This window comes from Trichechus manatus, unplaced genomic scaffold (assembly GCF_000243295.1).
Source record: "Trichechus manatus latirostris isolate Lorelei unplaced genomic scaffold, TriManLat1.0 scaffold00008, whole genome shotgun sequence".
Lineage (NCBI taxonomy): Eukaryota > Metazoa > Chordata > Mammalia > Sirenia > Trichechidae > Trichechus > Trichechus manatus.
In genome coordinates, this window is record NW_004443944.1 from 1787175 (window position 1) to 1799139 (window position 11965).

The 11965-nt window shown below is 61.8% G+C and overlaps 2 protein-coding genes across 2 annotated transcripts in view; one reads left to right on the plus strand and one right to left on the minus strand.

Moving 5' to 3' along the window:
- Nucleotides 1-70, minus strand: part of OSBPL2 (oxysterol binding protein like 2) — a 52799-nt gene extending 52729 nt beyond the window's left edge. Inside the window, exon 1 of the mRNA XM_023741413.1 lies at nucleotides 10-70. The gene's annotated coding sequence lies outside the window, so the exon portion shown is untranslated. The remainder of the gene's footprint in view (nucleotides 1-9) is intronic.
- A 1911-nt stretch (nucleotides 71-1981) lies between these two features.
- The window catches only part of HRH3 (histamine receptor H3), a 15228-nt gene continuing 5244 nt past the window's right edge, over nucleotides 1982-11965 (plus strand). The window contains exons 1-4 of the mRNA XM_004370519.2: nucleotides 1982-2066; nucleotides 4161-4282; nucleotides 5362-5483; nucleotides 5641-5885. Of these exons, the coding sequence (XP_004370576.1) occupies nucleotides 1982-2066; nucleotides 4161-4282; nucleotides 5362-5483; nucleotides 5641-5885 (574 nt within the window). The remainder of the gene's footprint in view (nucleotides 2067-4160; nucleotides 4283-5361; nucleotides 5484-5640; nucleotides 5886-11965) is intronic.

The following is an 11965-nucleotide window of genomic DNA, read 5'->3' on the forward strand; positions in this document are numbered from 1 at the left end:
GGGTCTCACCTGGGCCTCACCTGGACGCGGTCTCCTCGGCGCCCCCAGATCGCTGCCGCCCCGCCCCCGCCGAGGCCGCTGACACCGAGGCGGAAGTGCGGCCGACCGCCTCGGACTGACAGCCACGTCCGCCACTCGCGGCGCCTGGCGCCGGCGCGTCAGCCTCCTCTGGTCCAATCAACGCGCTGCCCGAGAGCCGCCCCGGAGGCGGGATTATGCTAATGATCGCCGGAGCGGCAGCTCCCTCCGCCCACTCGGGAGTCCCGCTCACACGGAGGAGTGACGACGCGGACAGCCAGTTACAGCGGGTGAGAGGCGGGGTTATGCAGATTTTGATCCTAAGGGCGGGGGGCGGGGGAGAGGGCGTGGCGGGGTGAGGGACAAGTTTACAAACTGTGAGTCAGGAGGCCCGCGGCGCGACGCTGCCCAAACCCTGGGGATGGGGACATGGGTGGTATGTAGGAGTCATCCTGGCACAGTTGCTCTCCCTCAGCTCAAGAACCTTGCAGGGTCCCACTACCCCACCAAACATCGAATAGCCCCTTTCCTTCGCAGGCCATAGGAGCCCTGGTGGCGCAGTGGTTAAGCGTTTGGCTGCCAACAGAAAGTTCAGCAGTTGGAACCCACCGGCCTCTCAGCAGGAGAAAGACCTGGCGATCGGCTTCTGTAAAGATTACAGCCTTGGAAACCCTATGAGGCAGTTCTACCCTGTCTTATAGAGTCACTACGAGTCGGAATTGACTCCAGGGCAAGGGGTTTGAGTTTTTTGGGATTTTATATGCCATTCATTGCTCACCAAGGTCAGGGGCCAACTCACCTCTCCTGCTGCATACCTGGCCCCCGGTGGCTCCGCTGACCACAGAGGTGCGCTGGTAAGCTCAGAAACACTGCTGTCAGTCCCTGAGCGTGCAGTGCATCCTCTCCTGCTAGGTGGCCGTGGGTAACTTAACTAACCTCTCTGAGCCTGTAAGCACACCAGGCTTCCCTGCCCTCATTCCACTTAGTCATGAGTCCGGTGTGGGGTGGATGGAGGAGCAGGAACCAGGCTGTCTGCTCAGAGTCATAGTAAATGTCCCAGAGGCGGGCGTGAAGCCCTATCCTGGCCAGCGAGGGTCAGCCATGGGACTTTCCTGCAGGACCAGAGCCCTCGGCCCAGGGGAGGCTGAGGTCAGAGACCCTCCCCTCTGCCCAAGGCCTCCCAGGACTAGTTGGTGATGGAAAGAAGCAAGACTCAGCTACCAGTGGGCAGCGGGCCACCACGAGGGGAGGGGCGCCTGGGAATGAAGCCAGCCAGAGGAAAGGACGAGCAGATACTGCGGAAAAAATGCTGTGGGATCTTCTCTGTGGATGCCACTGGCTAGCCAGAGGGCAGCCGGCCGACTGAGGCCTGGCCCTGGCCCGCACGCAGGTCCGTTGGAACCGGAAGCACTTTAGCAGACTATCCCCAGACTTTCTGGTCACATGAGCTGGTAAATTCTCTTCTCTGCTTAAGCTAGTTTGAGGTGGAACCAAAAGGGCCCTGGGCCCCCAGCCGCCAAAAGAGTGCTGCTAGATTGCCCACAATGATCTAGTGCATTCTGAGGTTCCACTCCTGCACAGAGTCACCCCATTGGGCGTCTGCTTCTCCTCAGAGTGCATCCCCCACCTTCAGCAACAAGGGGACTCACCACAAGTCACCCCAGTGGGGCGGGGTGCCTGGAGGGCAGGGCGGGCCTTGGCTGCCTCTGTCACCCGTAGCAGATGCTCTGTGCCCCCAGTAAATATCGGGGTATGAGTGAGTGAGTGGGGGCTCTGTGGCAGGGGTAGGGCCCAGGCAGCATTTGGGGCCCCCTCCTCCATCCAGAGGCTGGTCCCTGGCCCACGGGGCCCACAGTTAGCCGCAGCTGGGGACGTGCAGGGACTGAGAAGGAGTTCTGGAGCCTCTTCTGAAGAGAGGGACGGAAGGAGGCGGGGACCAGCCCTCAGAAACAAAGGCGTTGCCATGGTTACCTCTGAAGAAACCGACTCCAGCAGCGAGACAGAAGGGTGCGGCGTGCAGGCCCCGAGCCAGGACAAGGACGAGGCTGGTTGGTTCCAGATCTTCCCTTGTTGGCTTGGACTGGGCCTAGCGCAGGGTCCCAGAAGGATCCCTCCCGCCCCTCATCCTGACAACCTCTGTGACTGACTCAGTGCAAGGCACCCTGGAGGAGTCACCCTGCCCCGGGCGGGGGGTCCACCTACCCACCCAGAGAGCATGGTCAGAGGGGGAGGCTGGGGTCAAGTGATCCACCCATCTGCCCACGCGACTCCTGGGACAAGGGTGGCCAGCCCTCTCCGCCCACCTGCTAGTGAGCCTTGGGAGGGTGGAGTCTGCTCTCCAGAGAGACCCTGGGCTGGGACTCGGCTTCTCTGCCTTTAACGGATGAGATAACTGGATCAGATGTGAAGGGGCCAGTTGCTCCCTCTCCGTCCTGGTCCCAGTTGCCCAAACCAGGCAGACCAGCCCTCCATTGGTGGATAGGGGGCGGGGGGTGGGGTGTCTTGGGTCTGACTTGTCATCTTCCATGATCTTGGTCAGGTCAAGGGGCTAGTTCTGGAGGCGTAATTCTCCAGGAAGGTGATGGTGGGGGGAGGCACAAAGGTGACAGTTTGGCTGGGAGCAGTAATGTGAATAAGGATCACGACAACAGCCAATGAGACTGAGTCCCGGCTTTGCAGGCCTCATCCCTTTCTTCTTGGCATAAGTTGATCAAGTGGCTGCTGTGCATCTTTATCCCCACTTTACGGGTGAGCAGACTGAGCCTCGCCGCCCTGCGGTAAGGAAGCGGCCCAGCGCGTGCCCGGCCCAGCAGTCTGCGGGCCAGCAACATCACCAGGAGCTTGTCAGAAAGGAGAGCTCAGGCCCCTTCCCCAGACCCCCATCAGAAGCTACACTCAGCAGGATCCCCAGGTGATGTGTGTGTGCCCTTTGGAGTTTGAGAAGCAGCTAACTTTTGGGGTGTCCGTTCCCACCAAAATTGGTCTCAGGCTCAGCCAAACCTGGAGTGAACCCACAGTAATGCCTGTCTGTGTGACCACCCCCCAGTACGGGTGACTGGAGCCTCCCCTTCCCAACTCCTTCTGCATTTGAGGGGACATACCAGAACGGATGGCGGAGGCTTAAGCTGACTCAGCTCAGCCAGGTGTTGAGTTTGTGGATGGAGGTTGGGGCTCTCTGAAATTTCCGGGATACCCTCCACCATCCTCTCAGACAAGAAGGGGGAGCAAGGATGGCCCTTCCCACCATGGGGCATGGCAGTGGATATCACGACCCTGAGACCCTGGGCAGCGGCCTCCCCTCGTCTGCCCAACTGGCCTGGTGCACCAAGGCCTGGTGTGCCCTGGCCCAGCGGTCACAGCCACATAGGAACACAGACCCTTGCTCCACTGACAGGAAGCTCGTCCACGTGTCCCACCTACTCACTCTCTCCCATCTCAGCATGGAGGAGGCTGAATAGAGATTATCGCTCCCCCTTCCAGGTGGGGAAACTGAGGCTCAGAGAGCAGAGCAGGGACCAGCAGTGGCAGTTCTGCCCAGGCCACTGCCCTTTCGCCTCTATATCTCTCCTCCCGAGCAGGGTTATATCTCTGTCTGGGTCTGGGCAGGGGCACTCCCTAGACCTACAAGGGTTGGCGTCAGGAATGCTGTCTGCCCCGAATTTCTGCCCCAGCCTTTGCTTGGCGAGGGCAGGAGGAGTCGCTTGGCAGGCCAGGTGGAGTCGCTCCTCTCTCTGCCACTCCCAGGCCTTGGGAGGGCATTTCCCCACTCTCTGCTGTGGAACGCTGTGGAATCTTCCATCTGGACGCAACCTGATGGGCCAGGGGGCAGCCTGGCCAGGCCCTGGCCCTCACGTGGCCCATGCAGCTCCTTGCCTAGCACAACTCTGCAGCTTGACAGCTCGCTTCCCCCTCATGGAGAGGAGGGTATGTTTAGGTTTGAACCCACCACGTGAAGAGAGACAAGTTATCAACAGCAGCAGCAAAGGGCTTTTTCTGTTGTTTTTTTTTCCCCCATGGCTTTGGGACCTGAAGAATCTGCATCATTAAATTCTGCCAAAAAAGAAAAAAATCGTATTCCTCTTAGAAACTTTTTACCCCGAGGCTTTCTCGCCTCTGCAGCTCTGCAAACCGCCCCCTCCCAGAACGGCCGCCCCCGGTTCGGCCCCCACCCCGCCCCGCTGGCCTCTGCAGGAGAACGGCACTGGGGTCATGCAGCTTGGGTGCAGGGGCTGGTCAGGCGCTGACCCACAGGAAGCGGAACCCGGTACAGAGAAAGAGCGGCAGGCTTGCAGCCTCTAGATCAGACGGACCGAGGAGGTTTGGGAGGGGAGGCTAGGGTGGGGGGTCCCGACTTGCACTCTCGGAGAGCTGGCACTGGCCCACTGCTGAGCTTCCTGGTGGCAGCCCTGGCACTTATTGAGCACTTGCTGTATGCTGGCCCTGGCTGCATGACCCTGTGTGCCCAACCTCACTGCATTGCCCCAATGAGGACATTCCCAGCCAGGTACCGTGGGGCACCAGGCCTTTCTGGCTGTTACCAGGTATCCCTGGAGCAGAGGGTCCCATGGTCATGTGGGCTTGGGAAAGCTGTTTAAGCACAGCCAGCCAGCGTCTCCTCCTCTGCTGTGGGGCTTCCCGGGCCCTGCCGGCCCGGAGGACATGCAGCCCCAGGCTATGAGAAGGGCCTGCTGCGGGCCCAGGATGTAACAGAACTGGGAACCTTTTCTGTGGAGTGTCATGCAGGACACTGGAGTGGCCTTCTACTTTGCTGGGGGACATTTGGGCCGACTTGGCTGCTTGCCCTTTAGGGTTAGTTACAGTTGCGTATATAAGGAAACCCAGAATAACAACTTCAATAAAATAGAAGTGTACTTACCCCTTGTGACACCAGGCCTGTTGTCCAGAGCTGGTATGGTACCCTGCATCACCAGGAACCCACTTCCCACCTGACCATTTCACTCTGAGTGCTGGCTTTCATCCTCAGCATCACCTCATGGTCCAAGGTGGCTGCTGCTCCTCCTGCCATCACATGCACATTCCAACCAGGAAGAAGGAAGAAGGGAAAAAGGCAGGGCAGTAGCACCACCACACCAGGCAAGTTAGTTCCCTTTGAGGATCTGTCCCTGGAGACACAAAGATACACTTTTGCTCACATCTTGCTGCCCAGAACCTGGTCCCAGCCACGCTGAGCAGAGCAGCAGGTTTTCAGCTGAGTGCATGGCCACCCTGAATAAAACAGGGGACCAAAGGGAGAAGATTATGGGGTGGCCACTTGGCAGAGGGGCCTGCCTGCGGGCCTCTCCTAGGGAGACCCCTGAGGCCAGGCCCACCTGTGGTGCCCAGGTTCACTCCTTCAGCCAGAGCAGGCCCCAGACGCCTCTCGAGACCATGAGTCCCTGCACTGGCTATGAGAGGAATAAAGGCAGCACAAGTCACCCGGCAGGACTCTCCGCCCAGGGTCCCTGGTGCCACCTATAGCACCATACTGTGGTCCTAATACGTACCAGCCATGCTGGGCCAGAGCCTCAGCATGGCGCCCAGATGCAGGGCACCCGCAGGGGCTGTGGACCCTCTTCTCACTGCACCCAGCTGCTGAGGAGTGGGCTCCTGTTTCTCCTCCAGCTGCACTCAGGGAGCCCCTACCGCTCTCCGCCCTGCGCTGGGCTCCGTGTACCACAGGGAGCTGGGCACCAGCCCACAGGGCCGGGGCAAGGAGCTGGGCTGCACGCACGACCCAGCGCTCAGCACCCCCTCTGCAGCCCTGCCCAGGGACCCACGTGGAGCAGGAGGAGACAGCTCGGGCTGGGTTAAATTTAACTTGTCGGGAGCCGCCGATTGCGTCGGCGGAGCCACTGGCTGGGCTTCAGTGCCCAGGAAGCTGCCAGGCGAGGGGGTGGCGAGGGGGCACAAAGTTTAAATGCGCCTGGGGAGTGGGGATGGAGGTACAGGGAGCTGTGGGGCACTGAGGGCAGTGCAGGCCAGGCCTCCTTCCGGAGGAGCTGAGGCCTCGGGGCAGGCACGCAAGCCCCCAGCCAGCTGGAGGGGCAGGTCAGCAGCACTCCGGCAGAGCTGCGGGGGCTCAGGTGAGAGACAGGAGGCATGCGGGGTCCCTCTGGGAATGGGGTGTGCTTTCTCAGATCCATCCGTGGGAGAGAAGGGCGAGAGAGGAGGAGGTGGTGGTGGTGGGCAAGGCCCTCGCAGCCCTGTCCTCATGGAGCCTACAGTGGAAGGGACGCTAGGGGCCAGAGTGGGCGTCGGGCAGGACTGGGCCTGGGACCGTGAGGAGCAGGGCCGGCTCCACCGCCCTGCACCCGGGCCGCTCCCCGGGGCCCCACACTGTTTAATGCTCCACCCCAGCCATCTTGAAATTCCTAATCAGGTTTGGGCAAGGGGCCGGCAGTCCTCTTTGCCGTCCTGAGTAGGGAGCTGAGAGGTGGGAAGCGGGATGGCAGGGGCACTGCCTTTCTAGTTCCAGCTTCAGGAATGCCCGAGGCGGCTGGGCCAGCAGGCGGGTGGGCCTGTTCTGGGGAAGACAGAGGGCTGGTGAGAGGCCATGGTCCGGACACTTTGCCAGCACCGCCGAGGGAAGGCAGCGTGCACGGAGCCCCATGCCAGGGCTCCAGGACTCCCAGAGCCAGATCCGCGGTGAGTTACCCCAGGAGACAAAGCGCTCGCTCGCTACCCTCAGAAACAAGGCTGCCTGCCAGGCTCAGCCGAGCTGCACTCAGTAGGTACTCAGTAAACGCCCCTGACTGACTGCTGCAGCGGCAGGGGTCAGCTAGGCAGACAGCCGGTGTGGGACTGAGCCTGGAGCCCACGGTGCCAGCCTGAATCCAAGTCCTGCCACGTAGTGACTGGGTCTCAGGCAGCTGTGGAAGCCCCCCAAGCTGGGGTCCTTAGGGCCGCATGGGGTCCAAAGGAGATCAGATGTTCGAAAGCCTTTGAAAACGGGGCAGGGAGGGGGGAAGGGGCATTAACTCATTAACTCCGTAATGCACATCTGCTGTTCTGTGGCTGTCTGCGGGGAGCGGCCCCCGGATCTTCCTTCAGGACCCCCATCCTCAGGTGACCCACCTCTCGCTGGGACCTGGGACATCACGGCAACACTTCAGGGCCATCAGTCAGGCCTAGGCAGCTCCATCCCTCCATCCCGCTCCTGTCTGCTGAGATGTCACCTGGAGGGACCTCCCGAGGGGCCAGCTGTCTGGGCTCCGAGCCAGAGAGGAGGGCTGGGCTGAGCAGAGGGCCGGGACAGTGGGGGGACAGGGTCGTGGGGAGGGAGGGTCAAGCACACCGATACACATACACATAGGTGCACACACATAGACAGACACACACGGACACACATACATACAAACACACACATAGACACACCACACATGGACAAGCACACACACAGACACACACAGACTCACACACAGACATACACACAGACACACAGACTCAGACACACAGACTCACATACAGACCCACACACACAGACTGACACGCACAGACTCACACATACAGACTCACATACAGACACACACAGACACACAGACTCCCATACAGACACACACAGACACACAGACTCCCATACAGACACACACAGACACACAGACTCCCATACAGACACACACAGACACACACACACAGACTCACACACACATGGACAGGCACACACGCAGACCCATGTGCACACACATATGGAAAAGCACACACACATAAACATGCACACTGACACACACAAACTCGCCCCCTGCTTGGGAGTCACCTCAGGCCCAGCCCCCGCCCCTCAGGACCCCGGGAACATCTTCATTAACGGGATTCGGTCCCCGCAGCACGGAGTGAGTTGCGCTCCTTCGTTATTTTCCTGAGTCACCAGCTCCCCTAGGAACTGTGCTGGTCCCAGGGGTTTGGGGATTAAACAGACAGGCACCTGCAGCAGGGATTGGGGGTGGGAGGGCTCCCCTATCTCTCCCCCCAGGAAGCAACTCCCTCAGCCCCAACCCTGCCTGGAGCACTCCCAAGGTCCCCTGAAGGCTGCCTGCTGGGAGGAAGAGGCACCCAGGGTCCTGTATGTTGGCCCAGGGGCTGGGACCATCGGGGCACACATGCACACACATGCGCACCCCCATGCACACATCCACTGTCCAGGCCCCAGAGTCGGTGGCGTGATGGGGAGCCTGCATAGCCCCCGGGAGGGAGTGTGGCCCGCGGGTGAAGGTGGCAGTGGAGCTGGGCCGAGGGGCTGTGTCCAGGGGAAGGCAGGGGACAGAAGGGAGCTCTGCCAGGTTTCAAGGGCCAGAGTTGGGCCTTCGGGGGCCTCCAAGGTCAGGGTGGGGCTGTTGGCCTCCACTTCCCCCCAGACGGAGCAGGGCAGCATGGCCGGTGGTGGCCGCACAGCTGTCAGCTCCCCAGGGCCGCCTCAAGGTACCCAGCACAGTGGGCTGCCCCTCCCCTGCCCCAGACAGACCCCCCCCACCCTGGGGGCACAGAGGCATGGCTGACCCCCCGGCTCCCCAGGGCCCTGCCGTGGTCCCTCCACTGAGTGCTGCCCAGCACTGTGCCGACCTCCAGCGCAGCTGCCCACAGCACTCGCCCGCTCTGCCTCCCCTGCTCCAGCACACGACCCCCCGCCACTTGCCCACTTCCTTCAGCCCCAGGGCCCTGGGCCACTCTGGCCTGTCCCTTCCACCAGTCAGGCCTGGTGGCCCCCAGGGATCTAACATCAACTGTCAGGGCTGGATTCAAGATGACCCTTGGTGCCTGGGGCAGGTCCCCAGTAGCACCCACCATGACATTGTCGGGCCACAGCCCCCACAGTCCTGGGTGTGGTGGAGGCTCTCCTGGGGCTGGGCCCTGCCCCCACACAGCTGGGTGGGGCTCCGAGCCCTCCCTCCCCTCCCAGCCTGTGGGGCCCAGGGCTCTGGAGAAAGCATGGTGGAGAATGCGCGGTGGAGAATGCGCGGTGGAGGATGCACGGTGGACAGAGGACCACTTTCTCGTTTTCTGTCCCTATGTCTCCATCGTTTCCTTCATCACTTTTTATGCAGCAGGGAACCTGCTCAGGTGCAATTCATTTCAGGCACTCAGCAAATGTTTACGGAGCCCTCAGGGCGGCTCATGGCTCCTCAGCCCGACCCTGTGAGCTGGATACGTTTGGAGGCCCCATTTCACACCCAAGAAGACCGAGTCTCACAAGCGGGCAGGACAGAAGCCTGGAGCCGTGGGGACAGCTGTGACCTGGAAGAGACTTTCTGCCTGAGAACAAAGTGGGCACAGTGCAAAGGCCAGGAGGGAGAAGCAGCTCTCGCAGAGCTCCTGGATGCAGCTGCGCCTGAAGCTCATTACCCCTGGGCTATAGCGAGCAGTCCTTTTCCCTAGGCCTTTGTGAGTTGGTGTCTGCCTCTTGCAGCCAAATTAGAGCAACAACACCCTCAGGATGGAGACGCTTGAGGTCTCCTGCTCAGCAGCATCTGGGGACCGTGGACAAGATCTCACCTCCCCCCCATCTCCTGCCTGCCACGTGTGCCCAGATGCAATTCTGCCCTGTCGCCAAAGGCAGGCAGGGAAAGGCAGGCTCTGCTTCCCGTTCCAAACTGCAGCCTCGGGAGCCACCCGATCACACTGGGCCCTGAGCTCATCAGGATGCACCCAGAGCTGCTGCGGAATGTCACGGGACAAAGAACAAAGAAAGAAAACTCTGCATCCCATATCCAAATGACTCCTGCAGAGAGAGAGATGGCAAGGAGCGGTTTCCGAGGTGGTGACACCGAGGCTGGACGCGGAAGCCCCACAGGTGCCCAGGAAGTCACCTCGATGTGACAAGCAGGTCAAGTGTGCTGCTGCTGGCACTTGAGGCCCCTCGTTACTCCTCATGAGTGGCTGTATCCCCGCACAGCAGGGCAGCACTGCAGTGACAGCCCACGCATGCAGCTGGCTCAAGGGAGTAAAGCGTTCCCATCAAGGTGAGATGCTGGTGGCAGGGCCCGCGGCCCAGGACAGCAAAGGAGGCCTGGGGTGGCGTCCTGCTGGCATAAGGCTGGCGACACCCTGCTAGTTTTCCCAGCCCAAGCTCCCCCACCCAAACCCCAATGCCTTTCTGACCTCTCCCTTAGGACATCCCCTTGGCAATTCAGTCTCAGCACGGGGCACATTGTTTGGCCCAATGTCCCCCAATCCTGCTCCTCTGCAGATTGCCCACCCTGGAGTTAACAGTCACAGGAGAACAGCTGTGGCCCCTTACCCCTCCTCCTGCCTGACTCCTCCCCTTAGCCCTGGGTGGCCGGCACTATGGAACCCCCATTCCAGGATGGGGACACAATGTGGGGGGAGGGCTCCCGGCCAGAGAGCAAGAGAGCCAGAGCCCCTATCTCACCCCATCCAATCCCACTCCCGAGGCCTCAGATGGGTCCCACAAAGCATTGCCAAGGTCATTGGGGAGGAACAGGGCCAGGGCCCCAGTGGGCCCACTCAGCAGGGAGCTGCTGGCTGAGGATGGGGTGGCGGGAGTAGGGACTCAGCAGTGAAGGCCCCAGGGAGGCAGGATGGTGGGGGGCAGTGGGCCCAGCCACCCTCGCTACCCAGCTCCAGGAACTGCCCATCTCCACTTGTCCCACTGCTGGGCAAATCGGGGTAGGGCCGGGAGTGTGGGAAGGCTGTAAGTGCAGCGGGGTTGCTGGTAGGCGGGCATGAATAGAGCCAGGCATCCCAAGAGGGCTCCCCCAGGGAGGATGCCCTGGGGCCCCACCCCTCGTCCAAGGAGAGCCAGGAAACCGTGGGCTGGCTGGGCTGACGGTCTGGGGTTCCTTCCTGGGTGTGAGCAGGTAGAAGCCCCTGCCTGCCCCAAGGAAGTAACAGGAGCCCAGCCCCTCATTCCCCAAAGTTTCTGAAGTATGTCTTGGGGCTGGGGGAGGCATGGGCCCCCCATAATCTGGAGCTGCTGTAAGTATTGGGTGCCTTGTGTGCCTGGGGTCCAATCCACAGCCCTTCTGACTGCCCACCTGGGGGTGGCAGCCTGGTGGACCCCATTCTTACCACTCCTCCCCCAGGCACGGGAGCGAGTCTCTCCTGCCTGCTGGCAGTGTGTGCTGCCGGCGGCAGAGGGAGCCACAGCTTCCTTCCCGGGCTCTGCCGCCTGGCTGCCAGCTGTCTGCTGTGGAGAGTCTAACTGCTGGGTGGTCCCTGACGCTGGCTGACTGTTTCCTTGGTCTGTGGGTGTCTGTGTGTCTGAGTGTGGGCGTGTCTGTCTGTCTCGCTGTGATTGTCTCAGGCTGCATCTGTCCTTGACCCTATCTGAGAGTGTGGGGGTGGGGGGGGGGACGCTCCCTCCGCCGCCTCTCCTCCCCCTCCCTTCCCGCAGGCGCTAACGCAGCCGCCGCTGCCTCCTTGGCTGCGCCCGAGCGCAGTGACCTCTGTTTGCTGCAGCAATGGGCGCCCCACCGCGTGCCCAGCGTGGGACCTGGCCGGGCTCGCAGCGGCTTGCCTCTCTTCTCCTCCGCCTGGGCGCCGAGCCCGGGGTGGGTGCGCTCCCCTCCCGGCTGGGCCGCTCGGGCTCCCCGTTTTCCCTTATGTAACTCCACATCTGTCTGCGCCTGGCAGGTCACCCTGGACCCTACGCCGGGCCCTACCCACGGCGAGACTGAGGCCGGAGTCCGATACATGTGGGGGGTGGACCTGGGCAGGGATCCCCTCTCGGAGACCCCTCCCCACACCTCCTTCTCGGGCCGCTCCTCCGCCGAGACCCACTTGCCCGAAGCGTGAGACAGAGAGGGCACCTGCGGGGCACGTTCCTATGGGAGCAGGTGCAGGCATTTCTGCCCCCACCCCCACCGTGGGTCCCCACAGGTGCCGGACTCCCAACGAGGGCTGGACAGGGTCACCGGGGCCGAGGGCACGGGGGAGGCCGAGGGGCCCGAGACTGGCTTCCGCGCTCCGGCCAGCGGAGCAGGCGAGCCACCGGCCG